The sequence below is a fragment of the Pollachius pollachius genome (assembly GCF_949987615.1).
Source record: "Pollachius pollachius genome assembly, chromosome: 4".
In the NCBI taxonomy this organism is placed as follows: domain Eukaryota; kingdom Metazoa; phylum Chordata; class Actinopteri; order Gadiformes; family Gadidae; genus Pollachius; species Pollachius pollachius.
The window spans coordinates 8,776,110-8,799,910 of NC_136937.1; the positions used below are offsets into that span (position 1 = coordinate 8,776,110).

Consider the following 23,801-nt stretch of genomic DNA (forward strand, 5'->3'; position numbering starts at 1 on the left):
AATATACAGACCCAATTTTGTGATTTCAGGCTATTTCAAAAGCTACCTGTTTGCGAGATCAGAAGTGGGAGGGTCCAACCCGATGAGTGATGGGCTGTACTTCCTGGTGGACACCCCCTTGAGTAATGTAAAAAAACACAACATTTTAAATGTCTAGTAATGCTTAATCTAACTTTTTTTGCAGTTCAAAAGAGACCCGTTAAATGTCCAAGCTGGGCTTGATAACCTACAGGCCAAAGGAAATGGAAATCTGGAACCCAATGCATCACAAACAACAATGTCCGATATTTTGTTAAACTTCTCAACCTCTGAACATTTAATCAGATCAAAAGTGATTGAATGATCAGAAATAAATAAAGCAACATGTAATCAAACAAACCTTGGATATCACAAATTCATATGCCCTTTCTCAAAGTCAAAAAAACACAGTTAAAAATAAAATATTAACGATTTAGTTAGTAGATATAACCGGTAATAATACATTTTCTTATTAAATTAATTATATTGTCTCATGTCCAGACAGTGAATGCCATATTTGTATAATACATATGGTCACATGTTTCCTTACAGGGATTCTTCATTGACAAATTGATTGCAATTAAATTGTTATGCCCGTACTGAGAGAACAGCTCCGGGGCAAAACTATCAAAAATCTCCCATGTTGCCGCCGAGAATCTGGCTTCTGTGACAAGGAAATTAAGTTAAGTGTAGTAAGGAATTATGCTGCACGTAATATACCAGTATGCATCACAGACCGTTGGAATCATATTGTTGCTGCCGTTTCCTCATTTCAATCAATAATTTACCAGACTGTTCGCAGGCGGGCATTCTCAAATGGCAAAGGTTTTCTTTTCTTCTCATTGCCTTAAGTAGTGCTCCTCATTTGCCTCCATTTCGTTCCCAAACCTCCGATGCACACAAACAGCTTGATGGTTATTTAATGAAAGCCATTTTGCTTTCAATCCAGTGTGTAAAATGTACAAGAGAATAGAAATATAACAAAACAAGTCACAATAAAGGACTAACACGAGGGGGACGTGGAGAAGACAAACTTTCAGTTTTAATAAGACCAGTGGCCAACTTTAAAACAAGGAGATGTTGGAATGGAAAGATTCTGCTAATATGAACACAGGACAGTAATTAAGAGGGCAAGGGACAAAACAAGGCTTTGGGCTGAAATTGTTCTTTGCCATTATTGTCATGTCTCGAAGTGCATCTTAGTCAAGCCATTTAACGAGAAAGGGTTTGTGACATGCTTTCTTGATTGTCTACCGATGGATCTCGCTGATCCACATTTCTTATGATGCAGTTTGGAACTTATTGGTTTAAACCGATTTTCAATCTTCAAAAGACACGCGTTGTTTGGGATAGAAGCACTGACTAAAAAAACACGTTCTCAAATAAATAGACGATGTCAACATAAAAATTACGAAAGGACATCCGCCAAAGCAAACGCTATCAAATAAAACACATTTTATAATACAAAAAGAACACAGCAATAAATCAAATATGAACTCCATTGTGTTCATGAGTGAATGGCCTGAATCCTATTGAAAGGCTGTTTCTCCCAGGGACAAACAGCAGTATCTACACTTTTCCTCTCGGACAGACGGACAGACCAGACCAATCATACCACTCCAAGCAGCCTCTGTGTTAAGGGCATACATGGACCTGGTCCTCTGAGAAGGAAAACAAAACCAACAAACCAAAAATAAATGCTACACTACACATAATACCTCCATCCGAGTCTCTGTGATCTATATACAATCAGAGGCGTTTTGAAATCCTCTCCGTTGAAATCGAGGGTTGTTCAAAAGTGGCCAGGGGTGGGGGGGGCATGAGGCAAGTGTAAAAAGTGGAAAGCAATGATACAACATCAAACCATGATCATTTAAAAAAAAAGAAAAAAAGAAAAAATCGAGTCAATGTAGCGTGTGTTTGAGAAAGAATTTCAAAAAAGTTCACTTTTTCCCCTTCTCTGCTGCCGTGTCACGAGAAATCCTGTTCCCTTGGTGTCCGTTTCCTCCTCGACCCTTCAAAACATATTTCCATGGAGACAACAAAGACGCAGGGCGTGCTATCCTGTTGCCGTGGCGAGTCACACCCGACCAGCAGTCTTATGTTCCCGTTCCCAGTGTGTTCCTCCCCGCCCTGATGCCCCGGTTATTCCTTACGCTGAAGGCATTCGGGTGAGTTTCAGCCGTAGATAGTTGAAGACGCTCGCACACGCACACGTCCTCGCGCACACATTCCCATTTTTTCCTATGCAATGTTCTTGGTGGCATTGTCGTTGAGCCTGTCCATGTAATTCCTCAGGTCCTGGGAGTTGCCCAGCTCGATGTCCGGACACACCCACTTGATCTCGCTGGTCTTCATGCTCAGTGCCAGGGGGCTGAGCGTCTGTTGGCACCCGTTGCCCGACTTGTTGGCGTTGGAGAAGGTGGTGAACTTCACCCTCTTCCTCTTGGTGGTCGGCGAGTTCAGCGCCTCGTTCCGGTGTGCCATCCCCGCACAGCCCCCGCCGTCCCCGGGCACGCCCCGCTGGAAGGACCCCCCGTTGAGGAGCTGGCTGCCCTCCTCCAGGGTGCCACACAGGTCGTCCTGCAGCTGCTGCTGCTGCTGCTGCTGCTGGAGGCACAGGCCGTCCTCCTGACCCAGCCACACCCAGTCGTGGGCGTGGGGCAGGGACTCGGGCCCCTCTAGGGACAGGTGCTTGCTGCGGTACTTGTAGGCGTAGGAGATGCAGTTGATGAGGAACACCAGGATGGCCAGGCAGAAGACCCCCAGCAGGGCGTACATCCCGATCTCAAGGTCCGTCAGGCTGCCCCGCCGCGACGTCACCAGCTCGTCCTCGGGGACGGTGCGGCCCCTGCCTCCGCCCCCGCCGGCCCCTCCACCACGAGGCACCAGCTCCGACTGATCCGGGTACTGTTCGGAGAAGTCCCCGGGGATCCCGGCCCGGGCGCCGTCCGCCAAGAGGCGGCCGCCGCTGGGTCGGGGGGCCGCCCGGGGGGGGTGGTCCGTGGGCCCCGCCGGTCTGGGCGCCCGGGCGGTGGGCGCCGCGCGGTTCATGATCCCCGCCTCCATGTCGCCGACAGAGCCGCCGTAGTGGGGCGGGGAGTCCGGCCGCCGCCCTCGCCGGTCCGCTGCCGCCGCCGCCGCCGCCGCCGCCGACGGGGGCGGCGGCGGCAGGCCAAAGGGCCGCTCCTCGGGCGGGCCGACGCGCACCCGTACACTGCCCAGCCCGGCGGCGAGCACGGCGCGCTGCCGCGCCTTCTGGCAGGCGTCCACCTGCGTCATCTCCACGCGCACCAGCAGGCCCTGGCCGTCTCCCGTGGCGACGACCACGGGCCACTTCCAGGCGGCGCTGCGCCGCACCGCCACCACTTGCTCGTCCAGGGAGCTGGCGGTGAGCAGGAAGTGGGCGGGGTTGTAGTTGTCCAGGGGGCTCATGGAGCCGTCGCTGAACTGGAGCCAGGCGCTGATGAGAGACTCCTGGAGGAAGCCAGATAAAGGGGAAGGAGGAAGAGGAAGAGGCGGGTGAAAGAACAGCCGCGCGACGGGCGACAGATGAAGCAGAAGTTTGGTAGAAAGAGTAGGTGATGTCCATGTTAATTTGCCAGCATGACAACCTGTTATGCTGACAAACTGCAACACCATTAGCGCCTCATCGGAGCTGAAATTAAAACCAGTGGCATCCCATTACAGAGCTGAGAGTGAAAGCTACAGCCCACTTGTGGATTTTAAAAGGTAGTTCCATTACCATGACTTATACCAACATGGGGACTAATCAAAATCAGCATGGCCTTGTGGAGAAAGGAGCCCGTCTCAGAAAGGAGACGGCCGCCGTGTTTGTCTTGTCATAACATAACATAAGAGACTTTGAAATAGATTTTCCATTTCTTGCATGGCCAAGCAATCTCTGCAAAGAACTGGAAAGTGTGGCGGGGGGGCAAATGTGCAAGGAATGCATCCCGGTGTGTAGTCGGTTCGGAATAATCAGCCGGTGGATGCTGATGGGATGTGTCCTTGGCGAATTTCCTAGAGGTCAGTTCAATCCGAAGCAAATCCTCCAACAATGTTTATGCATGTGGCTGAGGCTCAGAGGGAACTTTTTCGGTGGGCCACTTTCCATATTGTATTCTATCAACGTATCAATGTATCAATATATTCATGCATCAATTCCCACAACAGAGAACTTTGTTTTTTACTGGATTTCATATACTTGGAATTCAGTGAGAAAAACAATTCTAGGGGGCGATATGAAGTCAGGAAGCATAGTATAGCATAGTATAGCATAGAATGGTATGGTAACATAGTACAGTATAGAATCGCTCTGCATGCTAACAGATTGTAATAACACTCTTTTAAACTGGTCACTGTTTACTAAAAGGACACAATAACAAAAGCAAAATGTGTAACCTCAGGTTACAACGAACGGTACCTGTTTGAGCTGTGTGATGACTTCCTGTGTGGTGGCCGTGGCGACGATGGCCCGGTTGCTCCCAGGGCTGAGCTGGAGGGAGAGAGAGAGCCCAGACACCAGCTGCACCCCCAGCTCTGTCACACTGACTTTATCATCCACCACCCTGATGCTCCTCTCAGCCAGCACCGACGAGGACAGAGGCGACAGCACCTGCAGGAACGCACATAGGCACGCACATGCATATGCACGCACTCACACACACACACACACACACAAACACACACACACACTCAAATACACACACGCACACACACACACACACACACACACACACACACACACTCAAATACACACACGCACACACACACAAACACACACACACACTCAAATACACACACGCACACACACACACACACACACACACACACACACACAAACAGAATTGCTATCAATTGTTGGCGGTCCATTGACATAGAAGATGGGGAGATTAGGGCTCTTTGATTTGTGGAGATTTGAAAATGTGCCTTGGTTACTATCCGACGAGCCATGCATTCAGAAGCCTATTCTGCTACTTGATTCCCAGGGAGGAAGGGGATGTTCAGTTCCTTCCATTCAAGGTGGGGGCAAGACTTATCTTTGTCGGAGCGGGGATCCAGGCTCATGTACACACTTTTAATGAAATGTCATTCAATAAGTTATCTCCATTGAAATTGTTATTCAGCTCCTTCTGCCCGCTACCCACCACGGTCTAACTCCTTGTTTCTTGACTGTGTTTGATAATGTTAAAATAAGGTATAAAAAGTATGATTATATGTTGTTATAATATATGATAATATGAATTTTGACTCTGGCCCCCTGCAGGCATGTGACTGACTGCTCTTTTTCTCAGGTCCTTCTTGCCTTCTACCTTCCCTTGTTTCCTTTTGACTTTGAACGAGAAGCAATTTAGTGGCAGGCAAAAGAAAAAAAGAAAAAAATTGCACTCCATCAAAATAAGAGCAGCAAATGTTGGCTAGCATTTCACAAGCACTGTCCACCCATATTTTATGAATAGCAAACAATTTGAATGTATTCCCTCTGCTGAATATATCGTTTTCTATTTGTCAAGGTTTTTTAGCTTTTTCACTCGAGCAGCCATTCAGCTCTTGTATACGACATGCCCACAAATGGTTTTTTGGTTTTCCAGCGCACGCACCCGTGTAGAATCGACAACAATCAAAAACGGGGTAACGTTAAAACACTTCCCCCCTCCCCCACGATTAAAAAGCACCATGCGTCACCATCTGGTGACAGGAAGAAGGATGGCTAAACTTTCAACTCAAGGTTAGACAAAGTGGCAAACCCCAGCCTTCTCTCCACCTCCCCTGACAAAATTTGAATTTCAATTCCCCCCGGAACCGCTGAAAGAATCCTGCATCATTTTTCATAGCCTTCACTGAGGGGATCGGGGAACTTCTTGACCCCCCCCCCCCCCCCCCCCCCCCCCCCCCCCCCCCCCCCCCCCTCCCACCGGAGTGAATAAAAATCCAGGTTTTCATTCCGATTCTCCTCCAAGAAAAGGCGCCACTGCCTCTACCATCGGGGGTCCTCCCTCCTCTAACCTCATTCAGATGCCCTGGGGAGACGCCAGCCCCCCGCTCCCTCTGACCTACATCCAAAGTTGGGAGGTCCCTCGACAAGCCTTCCCTTAAAACAATTTAATTTAGGCCCAGAGTCTCAGAAGTAACGTCTGACACGTCAAACCACTTCCTGAAGTTTTCAGGTGCGTTTAAGAATTTGTAAAAGTCGTAAAGTAAGCCAGAGTCCGTTCAACTTTAGGAGTCCCAAGTGTGACAATTAACCTGTTCCATGAACACAAAAGGACTGTGATGTAGCAAATAGAACATTTTGCAAATTCCAGATGTCTTGTCTATTTCTACAAGTGCTTATAATAAGCGTATGCATAAACAACCTTCCATATCCATGCCACTGCTGTACATTAAGGAAAAAGGTAAGGAACCATACAAACCTTGAGCACTTGCCAGCAGGGCTGCTAGTCTCGTCACAGTTTTCCCTCAAATGCTTTACCACCAGTCCTCAAAATAACATCGACGTCGCTGAGACAATAACGGCCCACTCCGTCTTATCCCTCAAAACACTTCATCCATTTTGAATTGTTTTGACAGAAAATGCCAACACTGAGGGAAAACTGTCTTGAATCGCGATCATGATCAATTGAGTAAGCCATGTGGATCAAAGTGGATTATGTTGCTTTTCATTTTGAATAGAATTACTCACAAATGTGTTTATACATATTCATTGTGGGGATCACTATGCAAAATAGTTGCACCAACAGCCCAGCATCAAAAAGGCTTGCAGGTAAACAACACTAGCATCCAGGGATGTCTTCCAAACCTAGCTTCTCGCCAGTCCGTGGCCAATCTCGGTAGTCAATGTGACATTTGCATGGAAAACGGAAAAAACATGTTAAGACCTCTAGTCTTATCTCTGGTTCTTAATCACTGCCCAACACAAACTTTTAGAGCCATTTTCATCAGAAATGATGCAAACCACTAGGCTAGATCTGGCTTAAGCTCACAAAGTAGAGCATTTTCAAATTCACTAGTTTAATCTTCCGCAAATGACATGCAGACGGACAGACGGACATACAGCAACATGAATCAACATAAAAACAGACATACTGATAGACAGACATTCAGACAGAGACAGCAACATAAAGACAGACCGACAGACATACAGACAAACATGACACATGTCAGCCAATCAAAGCTCAATGCTCAAGCTTAAAGATCCTTGCGCGATAGGGGTATGGTACATATGTTTGACTGTCTAGCTCAGAGAAACAGTACATCATATTATTTTAGCAATTGAAAATGTATAATAGTGCCTTAGCAAATCAGATCAACAACCTCACGTCTTTTGTTCATAACCTTCCTCATTATCCTCATTAGACAATCATTTGCACAGATTCCATCGCGGTGACACCTAGGGCAACACTTTAAATGCCAGACAGTTAAAGATGTCTTGTTGGAAGTTCAACCGAAAGTCTCAGTAAAGCAGAGGCAATTGTGCTTTCAAATCCAACTTTCCAGCAGCCCTCACACACAGTCAATACTGGACTGAGGGTGCTCTTGTGAGGCTTTGATGATGTGTGAAGTCAATGGCCATGTAAACGGATTACTATTGGAGAGAAAGAGAGCGACAAAAAGCCAACTTTCAAATTTGCTCTGCTTTTTCTTTGCTTACAATTGCTACACACTCCGTAGATAATGGGATGAAAATTGGAGGAAAAAACAAGCATTGTTTCTCATTGCTTAAAGTGGCAATTTGAACGATTTCTGTTTTTGTCAACCTTGGGGACAGCTTTTGTGATATGCGGCAACATTATCGCCACCGTCACCCAGTTCCTATCATTCATCAAAATGCAAAAACGAAAACCTTCATCAATGGGCCATAGTCTAGATCACCATTGTGTTGCCTCATTCAGCTCAGTTATTTAAATTAATGTACTTATCAATTTTTAATTTTGTATTCTTGTCTCCCACTCCTCTCATGACAAACATCCCCCCCCCCCACACACACACACAAACACACACACACACACACACACACACGCACACACACACAAACATACACACACACACACTCACAACAAACTGAAAAGAGATTAAAGATTCAGGTCCATGGATCCGGAACGTTACTATCTCGGTGTTACTATCTTGTTAATTGCCGATCGATGTTGTTCTACAGACAAAGTGGGGGCACACCTGTCGATGCTGCACAAAAGGTGTGTTGTTTTTCATAAATAAATAAGATGGAGGGTTCCGGGTGGCGCACACACACGCTCGCTCACTGGTGCAGGAGAGGCTGAATGAGCCGCGAGCCACGAGGGCCTGTCCCTGTCCTCTTCTGATTGGTTCAGGAGCTTGCGCCACGCTGCGATCAATGCGATTCGCTTTTTCAAAAATCGTATCCCCTCCCCCCAAACCCAACTTCACCGTTTAAATCCCATCTCCTCTAAAGTGGACTACTCCTCTCAGTTCCTTCTTGCCCCTTCTTTCTGTCTTCCTTCCTTTCCTTCTCTTGATCACAGTTTAGAACACGAGGCTAGCTAAACACGCAGTCACATCTGCAGCACATCTATGTTTGAATTCCATTTCAGGAGGAGCATCAGGTTTTTAACAGGGCTGTACCAATCTCGGGTCGTAAATATTAAACATGTTGGAAATGACTCGGGCGACGACCCGTAGAATAGATCGTTCGGCTTCGGATTGGAATCGCTAAACCGCTAACAGTACGACATAGTCTGGCCCCCCACGTCCCGACAAAGTTTCCCTGCCCCCGAATGTCGCGAAGAGGCAAAGCGGGACTTAAGGTACGGCCACACTGAACGTGTTACGCGCGTTAGAGGTGTAGAAAATCAGCATTTTTGCATAGGGTTGCATTGGTTTAGGCGCGTAGATGCGTTACAAGCGCTAAAGCAACAAGTTAGACGCGTTTCACGCACCTAAATAACGCACCCAACGCACGTACGTGCAGAGTTCAAAAAATCGAACTTTTTACGCTCCTACGAGTGACGCATAGCCGCGATAGCCAATCAGCGTTGAGCTTGACCCGACGTCACTGGCAGAGAGACGGAGGACAGGCGCTCCGCAGCTGATATGGAGCGCCTGTAGTTGGCGTCCTGACGGGAGATCCTGGCACCAACCCGGGCTAGCAGGTCATCGAACATTGCCCCAGTCAACCGGAAAATACAGCTGGAACCGGTTGTCATCCAGGCAGAGATCCTGGAGGAGGTGGTGAAACTCACCCAGCTGTGAGCGCCTACGGAGGATGTCATGCACCCAAACACGACGGCGTTTGGGTTTCCTACTCTCCTCGAACTCCCACAACAAATACAGCGCAGCAATGGTGGTGATCTCAGCCATGTTTGTGGAGCAAAAGAAAAGTAGCACGGGAAAATAAGTTTTGGGCGGGCTCATCTAGCTGCGTAGGCGCGTTGAACCATTTTTGTGACACACAATGATCAAGCAGCAGGTTAGGCGCTTTACACGCGTAATCCTATGCGCGCAACGCGTTTAGTGTGGCCGTACCTTAATCTATAACTTAACTTACCGAAAACCATCTTATCAGCAGAAAGTTTTGGCAATCAAGAGTTGGAACGCAACACACTGTGGGGAGTTGGAACTGCAAACTGAAGGTTGGGAAACATTTTGAAACATTCTCGCTATCTCCGACGGCTTAGAAAGTCTCTCAATTCAATTTGTCTTAATTGGTTCATATGCTTGACAGACACACACAGTGGTGGGCTTTAGTAACGGTGGAGGAGGGGGCGGTTGAGCTAAGCTTAAGAAAATATAACTCACAAAATCAAACCTCACACAGGATTCACATGCTTGCACCAAATATGCTGAGGGACAAATTAACCAACTTCAGTCAACGAAACACAAAATAACACAGGTCTATTGTGAATAAGGTTTAACATCAGAATAAACAGGTTGTGTGCAAGGTAAGAAATACTTCCACATAACACAAACACAAACACCCACCTGAACTTTTGTGGTGCCGGGTGACAACCCCACGAGGACCTGTCCCTGCAGGAACCCGGCGGTGTTGGGGTCCTTCACCTTCAGGGACTCCACGACCAGGTGTGTCACGTCGACCTGCCAATCAGTGCCGAGCAGGAAGTCCTGCTGATTGGCCGCCTCGTCTCCCGCCGACGATCCACCCCCTCGTTCTTCCTCTCCGGTGTCCGCCAGGAAGTGTGTGAGGACGCGCACGGCGGTGCTCTGGTAATGGGCCACACAGCCGCCCTCCTCCCTGGCTCCAGAACCACCACCAGCACCTCCTCCGCCTCCACCACCTCCTCCTCCTCCTCCTGCCGCACCATCCCCCCGGTCACCTCGCCCCCTCTCGTACCTACAGGAGGCAATCGAGCAGAGAGGAGAAGCGGTGAGAAACAATAATACACAAACAGCCCTGTGGAAAGGGGACTTGTTGTTGTCGTTGGTGTAATGGCGGCTATTAGAGAGATGGCAGGAGTTCTGGTTGCCCTGCTGTGGCGATGGTGAGACGGACACACGGAGCTCCTTGTGTGTGTGAGAGCTGTGGGATAACTCTCTTTCTCTCTCGCTCTCTCTGTAATGTGTTTTTTTTTTTATTTTATCGTGATTTGCAGATTCACCAGATTAAAAGACACACAAAAAAAAAACACCAGTCGATCCGATTTGATGAACCGGATCTCATAACACTTACCCACGTCGGTTGTAAAGGTGTAGCTGAATCAAACTAACGGACTGCTGCCGAGACAGAATGTAGCAGATGACGAGAACGTGCATCGACAGCGGCACATCCATTGATTTCAGCCTGGAATCTGATTCTTTCTTTTCGGTTGGAAACGCTTCTCGACTGATCCTCCTCTCGACTGATCTCTTCATCTTCAGCGCTCAACAAACTGGGAGAGACAACAAAGGCCTGCAGCGGTACTGGACTGTAGGCCCCTCAGGGGCCCTCGCTGTAGGTCTCTGTAGTCTGTCTCACTGTGTTTGGAGCATTCCTTATCCACACTGGATCCCATTCACTCTGTGCGGCCGTCCCTTGTTCAAACAACGTTTTCCACAATCTGTTTCATTTACTTGGGCTATCTTCAACATTTCGTCGACCGTGAGACCTATCTCTACCATCTCTATCCAATCATTGTCTCTCAACCCCTCGTCTAATCGCGTGTGTGTGTGTGTATGTGTGTGTGTCGTCCTTTATTTACCACAATTAGTTTGCATTCGCAGGTTATAAAACCCGGGAAAACCCGCCAAAAGGGGGGAGATTGACTCCTTTCCCATTGCCAGTAGACGATGCATGCCTCTCTGAATATTTTCCCGGTATGACGCCACATTCGTATCAGAAAACAGAGTAATGAAACAGCTTGGAGGCCTGTGAACAGTTACAGTGGTTACGTCATTGTTTCTATCCATTACTTATTCAGTCTCTCTTTCAAACTTGGTGCCGACTCATTTGGAAGGAAAATGTGCACGTCCGACCGGGTGTCATGTTTCCAGGGACGGCGGATGGGAAAAGGAGCCGGTGTATCCCCGGGGACTGCCGCAGAGTCATTTGTCCTTGGGAACCTAACCTTTCCCCCCAAGGACCAAAGCTAAATGTTAGCTGGGTTTATTGTGCAGTGGTAAAAAAAAGGCTTTATTCTTTCTCTTCTCAACCTTCTCTACCCCATCCACTTCCTCTCCGTCTCCCTCCCTACCAGTCAGATGATTCAGGGGGGGGAGGGGGGAAGTGACAGCGTCCATTAGCTCCAATGAGGCGTGGCCTGTCGGGCAGAAAAATGGACTGATGGGTTAACATGCTGTTGCCGAGAGGCTTGGCTAGGTTCCAACCCCCCCCCCCCGCTCCCGTCCCCTCTCTCTCCACCCCCCCGTGCCCTCATCTACAGTAGCCACAGAAGGACAGCTCGAAACAAAGTGGTGGTGATCAGCTGGGGACTGAAGCATCTGGAGCACAGCATGATTCAACAGACTCATGGCAGGTCTCCCAAGGTAATGAGATGGGTCACACAAGTACACACACACACACACACACACAGGCACATGTATATACACACACACACACACACACACACAGTCACACAAGTACGAACACACACATACACACACAGTCAGACATACACACACACACACACACACAGTAACACACATGCACATATGAGGGGCCGCCTGGGACAGAATTCATACTTGGCCTTACACACACCAATATAATCTTGCATATACACCAGTATACTCATACACACACACTATTATACTCCTTTTACATGTATGTATGAGAGTGTATAGTCGTGTATGTTAGAGAGTATAGTAGTGTATGTGAGAGAGAATAGTTGGGTATGTGAGAGAGTATAGTAGTGTATGTGAGAGAGTATAGTAGTGTATGTGAGAGTATAGTTATTGAGCTCTTGAATCTCCAGCGATGTTGTTATGCTGCTCACGTGGCCGCCTGAGTTTGAGAGAGGCTTCCTCTTGTGACCGCCAATTCATTCTCAACCATGGCCGGTCTCTATGTGTTGTGGAAGTACCAGAGACGTCGGAAAAAACGACGCAGTCAGTTACGATACATAATATCACCCGTTCTATAAAATATTCTAATCTCGAAACCTCCGGGAACTCCGGCGTGAGTCCAGGAGCTCTATATCTAAATAATATAACATGATATAATATATAGATATCTTTATAGTATAATATTGTAGCGTCACAAGGTTTGGGAGATGGGGGCGGGCCATAGCGGGGGAGCTCTCGTGGGGATTCGGCTACGCAGAATTTGTTGTGGTTCCCGGCGTTGTCGTGGTTACCGGTCTTGTGTGTGTTCCAACGGTTTATTAGCGGTGGTATCTAATAAATCGCTGTCTAAGCAATGCTTCATTCACTGCCTCTTCCGTGGTCATTACAATTTAACCACGACATGGAGGAGAAAGGGCGTTGTTGACGTTTGCGGACTCCCGGAGCTCCTCCGGCGGGGACCGGGAGCACAGCTCCGGGGGGCCGGTGGGACCTCCTCGCCAGAGGAGCTCCGGGAATCCCTTTCTCCTCCATTTCGTGTTTCAATCTGGACTTCAGATTGATGTGGAAGGACCAGAGACGCCCGAGAACCCGACGCAGTAGTGAAGATTCATGATATCATTCGGAGGCGCACACAGCTTTTGGCCGTTATATTATATATTATATTATATAATACAGATAGATAGAGCTCAAGGGCCCCCCGCCGGAGCTCCCGGAGTGTTCTAGACTAGAATACTTTATAGAACGGATGATATTATGAGAGACCGGCCATGGTTGAGAATGAATTTGCGGTCACAAGAGGAAGCCTCTCTCAAACTCAGGCGACCACGCGAACAGACGACCAATTTATTTTTGGGTGCGAACGCAGCATAACAACATCGTTGGAGATTCAAGAGTGAAATGACAGCGCAGTATTTTGAGCGTCAGAGCTACCGCCTCTTCTGTCAGCCAATCAGGAACTGAGGAATCAAACTCTCTTCCGCTTCATTCAAACTCACTTCCGTTTCATTCAAACTCTCTTCCGTTTCATTCAAACACACTTCTGTTTCATTCAAACTCACACACACACTACTATATTCTCTTGCATTAACAACTATACTCTCTCACACACACTACTATATTCTCTTGCATAAACATCTATACCCTCTCACACACACTACTATTCTCTCTCACACACACTACTATATTCTCTTGCATAAACAACTATACTCTCTCACATACACTACTATACTCTCTCACATACACAACTATACTCTCTCACATACACGACTATACACTCTCATACATACATGCAAAAGGAGTATAATAGTGTGTGTGTGTATGATTATACTGGTGTATATGCGAGATTATAATAGTGTGTAAGACCAAGTATGAATTCTGTCCCAGGCGGCCCCTCACATACACACACACGCACACACACTCACACAGGTACAGTCACAGTCTAATATATTCACACACATGCAAGCAATCAACACACAGTCAGAAATACACACACACACATACAGTCTCTCTCACACACACACACACACACAAAGTAATGCACACTCACACACTAACGCAAGCAGTAAACACAGTCACACATAAACGTACACACGCAGTCACACATACACACACGCACACTCACACATGCATGCACAGACATACACCATTTCTCACACACACAGACGCCATTCACACACAGTCTCTCTCTCACACACACACACACACACACACATACACACACACACACACACACACACACACACGGAAACACACGCAAAGCCTCTCTACACACTGTGTTAGAATCACATTGGGTAGAATATTTGTTACACTATAGCTGCCAGTCCCAAATGAAACTAAATTCACCCAAAGAAATAATAATTCCAAGTGCTTCTGGGTGATCAAAGAGCTGACAACTGCAGGGAGGCCAACGCTGACCAGCAGCCCAACAGCCAACGGGGGATCAATGACACCAAACAAAGATCCCCCGTCCTCACCCCATCCACGCTCGTCCCCACAGCCTCCAGCGGTTACAAAGCCCATGAACCACAGCACATCCAAGTCAACTGCCATGGCAGCCATCAGCAGCATCAAACATTTAAACCCGCAGAGTTGCCAGATAGTCAGTGTGTGTGTGTGTGTGTGTGGCAGTAGAGAGTTCAACCAGTCTGCCATTAGTACTTCAGACCTCACACTGACTGGACTAACTGGTGAGTTGTTTTTTTACGTTACGTTTAAGATTATAAAATGTACTACTTTTTATAATAGTAAATTTGGTGTATTTGGAGGAGCATTTGGTGCTCAAACTTTGACGTTGTTTAAGACGTTTCTACACACTGATTCAATAAAAAGCGGTATTCTTGAATACACAGCGAATAAACAATAAACAGTGACCATGATCTGTGTTGGTTGCACCCTCAACTGGCCCTTTACGGTGTTTTCACTTCACCTCACACACTGACATCTCTAGGGCCCGGGCAACAGTTAAATCGATAACGGGATCATTACACATAATGTTGTACCGAACCATTCATCATCAAAACCTGTTTGCCGTATAAATTTGCTGCAAACAAGAAGTTACTAGATACCTTTCGAAACATACCTGAATAACATTATTTTTACATTTCTTATTGAATATTTCTCAGAAATGTATGGCCCTGATAATGGAACTAATTAACAGAAAGAGCTCAGCTACTGCAGACATACTGAAAACGTGTGCTTTTGGTTTTAAGCTGCAACCACAGAAATTCTTTCAGAATAAGGATGAAAATATTAATAATATTTGAATCCTTTGTTACCATTGTACAACTGATTTGATTAAGCAATCCAGGGGTATGACAGCGACTTTGGGAAATACTTCCCAATGTAACTATTAATACAGTACTACATTATTAATAAAGCACTACACGTTACGGCTTAAGTCCACTAAATCTGATTACAGTCTCACACACACACACACACACACACACACACACACACAGCGTTGATCCCGTCCCTCATCCAGATGTTGGCCCTAGTCCTGGGGCTGGGGGGGTTGGGTGTGCTGTGAGAGGGTATTAGTGTTAGAGCGCCACCCCGTGGTGGTTTAGCTTCAGGCCTTTAAGCACGCCTGCTGATAAATGCTTTTCATAATGACCCCTTAGACGGCCTCGCTGATGGAGCTCACTTGGGACCCCCGGTCAACAGAGGGGCCTATGGCACCGACATTGTTCAGCTGACCTTGTATTATGTTGACCGGTTCTTTTAAAAGACTGCTATGCATGTATGAAGGCCTGGGGTAAAAGCTGACACGTTCTGTGAGGACGTTTTGGACAAACGGATGATTAGGATGTTTGAGCTACCAACAGACGCAAGCGTTTGCTATGAGATGGTCGCTGTTCAGCCCAACCCCACACACAGGTTTAGCCTTCCTTGAGTTTCTGCGTTTGCTAGGTTCATGTCGCCTGTGCTGATTATTCATTCTGTTTACCTGAAGTAGTTTCACAAAAAAGTTAATTCAATTCAGGGCCTTAAATAAATTTAAGCTGCTTCGTATAAAAGCCTCTGCTAAATGAGTCGTTGGTAAATAGTAAATGTAGTACTTGAAAATCGTAAATCATATCAGACATTTTGTGTCTGCTTTAAGCCTCTATGTTTTTTTTCTCCAAGCTGAAGTCTGGGATGTTTTGCTAATTAAAAGTAGCATGACTCAGTGATGATCTATGATGAACAAGGTGGAAGGTCAATAGATGAGCTGACCATAGCATATTTATTACTAATCATAGAAAAAACTTACAAACATTACTGGTTTCCATTTTAGCATTTAAAAAAAACAAAAACTGAAATTGATCTGCTAGTGTTTAATAAGCAAGTGTTAACAGTTAATGGGTAGACGTCCCGGTCAGTCAATTAGGGAAAGCACTTTAAGATGAGGAAGAAGACCGGAATGCCAAGAGCTGTTGTGGTTTGCACTTGTATTTCACACCCCTATGATCTACCTACAGAGGTCAACTCTACCTGTATACACATATTCACGAAGATCATCACCCACCAAACAACTGAACCGATCATCCAAAATGTATAGCTCGTGTCACCTCTCTCCATCAGAGTAGGAAAACCCAATCCCCCATGTCTGGTCTGTCAACCCTTTAGCAGAGCTCAACACACTCACACATAGCAACTAGGTTCAGGTTCAGGTTCACATCCAATCACACAGAAAGGTTTCTAGGTCACTAGTCCAGCCCCTTGGGAGGAGATGTCAGTTAAGGCAAGTGTAAGGTTCAGGAAAGTCACACAAGTCTGATGGTGTGTTAAAAACTGTTACAACATGCCCATAAATGACACTGTGAATAATTCAGAATATTGAAGTTATTAAAAAGCCATCACCTTGTCCTTTTGTGCAAACACGTCAATGTTAAATTAAAGTGGTATTATTGGTTCAAGGAAAACTGTGGAAGAAGTCAATCATTTGCTCTGTTTAAATCCCTTGTAACAACGTTTGACATTTTTTACAAAAAATGTGATCTTTGAAATAATTGGAACTCTTAATGGTCAGGCCTTACCTAACTTACAATCCTACACTTAGAATAAGTCGTAGACGGTATTTATTGGACAAAGCCTTTACCTGCGGTTGCCGGCGTTTACGGGGACCCTCCAGCCTTTGATCTGGCTGAGCTCGGGGTCTGATAGGTCGATGAGGAGCGGGAGGCGGGGCATCCACACGCTCATCTCCAGCTGGGCGCTCAGGAAGCTGTAGGTGAAGTTTACCGCCACTCTGCTCCGCCCCCTCGTCTCCTTGCCGTTCACGTACACGTAGTCACAGCGCTCAGACACCTGCAGGGACGCACACACACACACACACACACACACACAAACATTATCAACATTGTGTAGTCACGCCGCTCAGACACACACACACACACACACACACACACATTATCAATATTGTGTGTAGTCAGACCAATCAGACACCTGCAGGGACACACACACACACACACACACATTACAAACGCACAAACACAAATTACAAACACACACACAGACACACAATTCTATGTAGTCATACTGCTCAGACACCTGCAGCATAGCACATAATATACTGTGGCAGACGCCAGGGAGGAGTGAGTGGAGTGGTGATTGAAGGGAGACATTTAGCAACCTGCTGGCTCCACCCCCAAGCCATACATGGACTTCCTCCAATTAACGAGGCAGGCCTGAAGGCCATTAAGCTAGAGTACTTGCTGTTAAAAGAAAGAGCAGGTACCACAAGCCGGAGCTAGGGCTAGCAAGCTACAGAGAGGACTAATGATTGTGGGTTACCCTGTTTCCCCCACCCTGGTGGTTTTGTTTACGCGGTGAATAAACCATCGTGAGTTGGACCTGCTCTCTGTGTTGTGTGGTTTCATCATTCAAGTTGGTGGCGTGGAAACCCCACACCCACTGGCCCGCTACAATACGCAGGGCGGGGTGGGTTGTGGAGTTGACCTCTTGATCTCTTTTTTAAATAGTATCCAAGTCATTACAACTACTGATCTTCTGTTTAATATTTCATGTCATTTAAAAGCTTTCACCAAGAGGGTCTTGCAGCGAATTCAGATATCAGTCATTACGGAGCAGGCAGGGGTGAAGGCCATTTGCTCAAGGATGCCAACCTGCAGAGTCCACCCTCATCTTCAGTTCTAGTGACTCACTGGAGGGCAGGGGGGTCCTAGTGCCGCTACGCTTTCCAGAGCCATGACCACAAAGGAGAGCTCAGAGAGAGAGACTTAGAGGTGAGGTACGACGTGACTTTGATGGATCAGCAGTGGGACTTAGAGAGAAGTCCACCAGAAAGGCACTGACAGTCATTATACTGCAAGGGTCAAACCATTGGCTGACTTCTTTTAATGCTTCTTCATCTTAAAGCCCCTCCTCTCCCTTTAACTCTCTCCTTCTAGTGCTTTTTCAAATAATGGTAATTTCAGCATCCGATCATTTTTGCTCACTGCGGCTCCATATGTCAGAGACGCATTTCTGACCACCAGTATTGATTCTCTTCCGAGATAATGATCTAAGCGCAAGACTGCAAGAAAAAAAGAAAGAAAAAACAACTACCGACTGCAGAATAAATGAAGGCTGGAGCTAAACTGTGAGGCAAGGAACATTTTAGTCCATTCAAGATTATGGCTGAAAGATCAACCGAAACTCAGGAGAAGGACACGAGGTCATGCGGGTTAAGCATTGTTAGACTTTGTTCTTTAAACTCATCCTACCACCGTCAAACTTTCTTATGTTTGCTTGTGTAATATTTCTGAAGTTCGCTTTCTATCTATCCTATCCTGTCCTTTTATTCACATTTATTTTTTATTTCCGTCCCTTTTCCTTCCCTTGGTTGATAACACCTTTGTCATTGTCCTAGCTAACAGAAACGATCGGCTGAGAAAAGTGGCCTTGCGAAATTCTGTTCATATTATTGAATTTTCTCAAAATATTACAAAGGTTAAAGGAATAAAACAGGCTGTAATAATTTGAAAATATTATAAAACATCTAACAGCGATTCACTTTTAATTGTAGGGTTTATTTTTCCGATATATGTAACATTGTACTTTGTATAATATTAAAAGTTTGCAAAGTTTCATTTGCAATTTTCAGGCTTGCCTTGACCTGCTCTAGTGTTAGCACAGGCTTGATTATTAATTAAAAAAGCTAGCTAGACATTTGGCAGCATGCTATCACACAAGATGCCCCACGGTGGAGGCCCTTTCGTGACAACAGGATTAGAGAGCAGGTGACTCTGCAGGGAGAGCTAGCCCGGCAATGCCAACCTAGCTACAGCTGAGCTCATGGAATATTCTACAACACTCAATGGCAGTTTCTCTGTGCTGGATCCATCTTGTTCTCGCTTTCGGAGGGAAAAACCCAAAAACCGATACCGAAAGAAACCATTCACAGGGCTGCAACCAAGACGTTGGTGGCCATTTTGGTATGCAGCTATCGCTAAAGACTAGCAAGTTTATGCTGAAAGAAAAAAAGGTTTATCCAATGAATCGCTGGCCTACTGGTTCAGGACCGCATTCCAAAACCTATACGTATCAGCCATATCTGGGCTCCCTGCCAGAACAGACCAAATCAGCAGGGTTAACTACGTGTTAACAGTGACTACGAGGCTGTAACAAGGCCATACCTCGGCCAAGCCAAAGTGCACTCTGGATATAAGAGGCTGCTAGCCCAGCAAAAATATGTGGGTTTCCTCTTACTAAATTCCTGATTTCTTCCTAAACGAATATTGCTAAAAAATTCAATATGCAGTGATTCTGAGACTGAACCTCTGAGTTGATGTCATGTGAATTTAATTAATATCTGATACTTGTGGCTGCTGCTACAGTGATTTGTAGTTGTAATCTCCAATTCAAGCCCATTGTTACTACTTCAGCACCTTCTCCGTATGCTATGTAGTAGCGTCTACAGAAGTCAAGTTTAGCCAAGGAAAAACTGAAATACTACACAAAATGGTTCAATAAAACCTGGGCTGCGTTTGTACTTCCCCAATAGACATAACTTAACGATGCCAGAGTGCTTCATCTTCATTCTCTGACCATTTGACTGATGTAATGAATAATGGTTTTTGATAAGCAGAATATTATAAATTAAGCACATTTATAAACCCTTTACAGTTACAGCTTCAAAGGGCTTTCTCTGCCCATATGGACAGTGTTATTTCTACTGTGTGGCAAGATAAACTCATAAAAATGATAAGTATTAAACCTTTTTTTTTTACTTATTTTGCTACAGCATGAATGTATTCTGTCACCAATCTGTTCTTTAAAGAACAACGTGCTCGGATATATACACTTGTGCTTGTGTGTTAGTGTGTAAGTACGCCTGCGTGTGTGTGCATGAGTGCGCGCGCGTGTGTGTGTGCGTGTCTGTGTTTGTGATAAAGTGTAAAGTGTGGGCCATGCCAAAAGCGACTGAAACATGCATTCTCTCTGTATTTCTCTATTTGCAGGAAAGAAAAGCTGTAATCTGGACACATATCGTGTAGATGAAGACATTACAGCAGCGATCTAAAGCATCCCTATCTTCAACCCCCTCACCACCCATCCTCCTCTGTCTATTCATGTCAGCGAAGACTTAAATGTATTGCACCATCTAGTCAGTAGCCTTGTTCTTCGCATGTACCGTTTAGCTGTATCTGAAGCCTAAGTGGCATCATCATCAATTGTGATTGGCACGCCGTGTCATCTCAGCGTATGTCCTCGCACTACCGCAGGGACGCTGCTCTTTTATAACCAATCACACAAAGAGGGAAAGAAATGAGGAAGAAAAAGAGTGTTGGCTTCCTCCCTTTCCCCCCACGTTGTCTTTGGTGCTGGCAGCTCTACTTTCAGAGGATGTCAGTCAACACATATGTCTCTCTGGTGACCAACAGTGACAGCTTGGGAACTGTCATCTGTTTCATCCTTCGTCTTCCACTAGTATTCTGGTCCTCTTGCTTACCCGTCCCTTTCTCTTGTTCTGTCATTCTCCTCCTCCTTTCTTGTGCGAACGGTTTTGTAGTTTGGATTCTAATTCTTCACCGTGTGAATAATGTAACATTTTCTTCCATTATTTATTCTCTGAAACACACTTATTTATTTTTCTAATGTGGATGGCTTTCAGGGACATGGGCGACCAACCATGGGATGGATCAATATTTGTATTAAGACAGCTCATTAAAACAAATATGTACGCCAATTTTGAATTACTTAAATCTAAAAATAGCTGCCCATTACAATTTAACTAGGTGTGACATGCTGGTAAAATCTTCAAAAAGCTTAAAATTCAATGAATGCATGAGAGTGGATGTTTCATAGCGTTTCAGCTGTTACGTAGCTCTACAATAAAAAACACTACTAAAAAACGGTTGCTGGCTTTTAACCTTCATACTACGTGAAGTAAACACAATTGAAATTGAAATATAATGGAAACTGTGCTTTACTCTGTTTCACATACACCTGACTGCTGATTGATTCTCTGAAGCAGCTTTACCTCTATCAAATTCTCTGCCTCCCTGCTCTCTTCCTTGACACCCTGTTCTGTCTGTCCATAAAGATCTCCATTATGTTCTCATCTCTGTCCTTTAACGCCTAAGAATGATGATGATACAACCCACTATGTCCTCTCTTCTTTGCTCTAGTCTGACTAGCCTTTAGTGTGATAATATTGAAAAGGCATCATAACAGTAATCCATGCTTTTGGTGGTTGACAATAGAAAATGCAGACAAGTGCTGTATCTCTTGTTATATATAGTTCTCAATAAAAATCTGGTCATTAAACTGTCATCTTTTTTATTGGGAAGATTTCCAACTCAAGATCATCGAAGCAAAGCACAAAACAAGCGGAAAGACTAAATCACCTTCTGAAGTAAATTGTAAATCTCTGGCTTTTCCCCCGTTGCCCATTCAATTAAGGTTTTCTCTTGGATGGGTGTGTCGACACTCTTCTCCTGGCATGCCTTGACACCTGGATCACACCCTTTGTTCTATGTTGTAATTAAGTAGACGTTTGTTATCCAAAGCCACTTGGGGGGAGATCAGCTACACTTCATTAATGAGCAGGCAGGGGCATGTTTCTCTACCATGCCTAAAGGTAGACTTCAGACATTGGGAGTACAGAAACTGGTCCAATGGAATAACGGCAACGCATCATACTGATGTCTTTTACAGGGTTATTTTATTTTATAAAAAATTGTTTAATTTAATTAACTCTCTTTTGACATATCTCACAATGGCATAACAAAAAGATAATAAAATAAAATGTTATGATATACACCTGTCAGTAATTTTAGTCTCTGCTCTATACTTTTGACACGTTTTATTTTATCAATGGTACCCTTTTACCATTTTATTTGTACAATGTTTCAATAGCAGCATGAACTTAAAATGGGCACCCTAACTAATACACTCTCATGAAGGGTAGGGTTTTTTCCTTTAACATTTCTTCCAAGTTGATAAAAATTGGTTGTAGTGGTAGGAATAAAGTTCAGTTGGCAATCACAGATGCAAATTTGTAACTGAAACCTATTTGAAAAGGGCAAAAGGTCATTGGTCTACGACCAAATGACTGTAGTATGACAGCTCAAGTAAGTATTTCAAGTAAGAATAATAAGCTAATTACCCATAAAAAAGTAAAAGTCATTGCAGTGTCAATGAATTACAAAAATACCAAGAGATTATATATCTCTGGTACCTCCTATTCAGTCAGTTACGTTTTAATTACCACAGACAGGCATTGGCATTGGTTTGAACTGTCACCTATGTAAGGGATATTAATGGAACCAACACTTTCTCACGGGCGTTAAATGCTTGTGAATTTCAAGGAAATATTATAATACCTTTTCCTTTAATTAGAAATTTTTTGTGCAGCGTGACACTTTGAAAGTGTCTATTATCTCACCTTCTAGAACCTTCTGTTTGAGGACATATGCATGTATTTTATATGAAACATTTGTTGTGCAAATTCAATTTGGAAAGGCTTTTGTTAAGGTATTTGAAAGTTTTATAACGTTGAATGACATCCTAATAATTAGATCAAATTGTACCGCTGTAGTTGAGATCACGTGAGATATTCATGACCCAATTAAAATGGTCTCAACCAATTACATATGATAGTTTAATGCAATCTTAACACATAAAGCCAAATCATTCCTTCGTTTTTTTAATTAGGCCTGATATGGAATGATTTATGATGTCTTGCTTAATGTCAAGTTGTCATAACAAAGACATTGTGGCAGTCTGGTCCACACCCCTTCAAATAAAGTGTTACCATGACATTTGACTGAAATAAAACTGTCAAACGGGACCACGCAAAAATCATAACATGGAGATGAAGTAGCAACTGAGATTCAACCTGAACAAAAATAAAGTATCGGATTTGTATTACGAGCATTGAGTCCCATTGTACCTAGAATGGTGGCTGCCATTTTTAATCCAACCACCACAAAACACTAAAAAGGCTGTTAGAGGAACTACATGTTAGTCTCTATCACTTGGGCTTCACAAACAGGAAGTCATAGCTATCTCTCGGTGCGTCCCTGCCCCTCACGGTTAATATGCATATCAGACAAACTCGCTCAGAGAGAAAGTGAGCGAGTGAATGAGTGAGTGAGTGAGTGAGTGAGTGAGTGAGTGAGTGAGTGAGTAAGTGAGAGAGAGAAAGCGAGAGAGAGAGAGAGAGAGAGAGAGAGAGCGCATTGGGCTGCTCCCCAATCAGCACTAAATGACTACTTAGGGTAGGCCATACACACTGTGTCAAGTAGGCAGTCATAAAAACAAAACTGATATGGAGGAGAAGGGTACGTACATGTGTGTGTATGTGGGGGATTAGTAGTAACTTG

At 45.0% G+C, this 23,801-nt stretch overlaps 1 protein-coding gene across 1 annotated transcript in view; it reads right to left on the minus strand.

Annotated features, from left to right (window-relative positions):
• Positions 1 to 2,262: 2,262 nt before the first annotated feature.
• LOC307075151 (transmembrane protein 132C) overlaps positions 2,263 to 23,801 on the minus strand; it is a gene marked incomplete at both ends in the record, with an annotated part of 88,596 nt that continues 67,057 nt past the window's right edge. Inside the window, 4 exons of the mRNA XM_079735655.1 lie at positions 2,263 to 3,495; positions 4,445 to 4,636; positions 9,976 to 10,246; positions 17,069 to 17,277. Coding sequence (XP_079591781.1) covers positions 2,263 to 3,495; positions 4,445 to 4,636; positions 9,976 to 10,246; positions 17,069 to 17,277 — 1,905 coding nt within the window. The remainder of the gene's footprint in view (positions 3,496 to 4,444; positions 4,637 to 9,975; positions 10,247 to 17,068; positions 17,278 to 23,801) is intronic.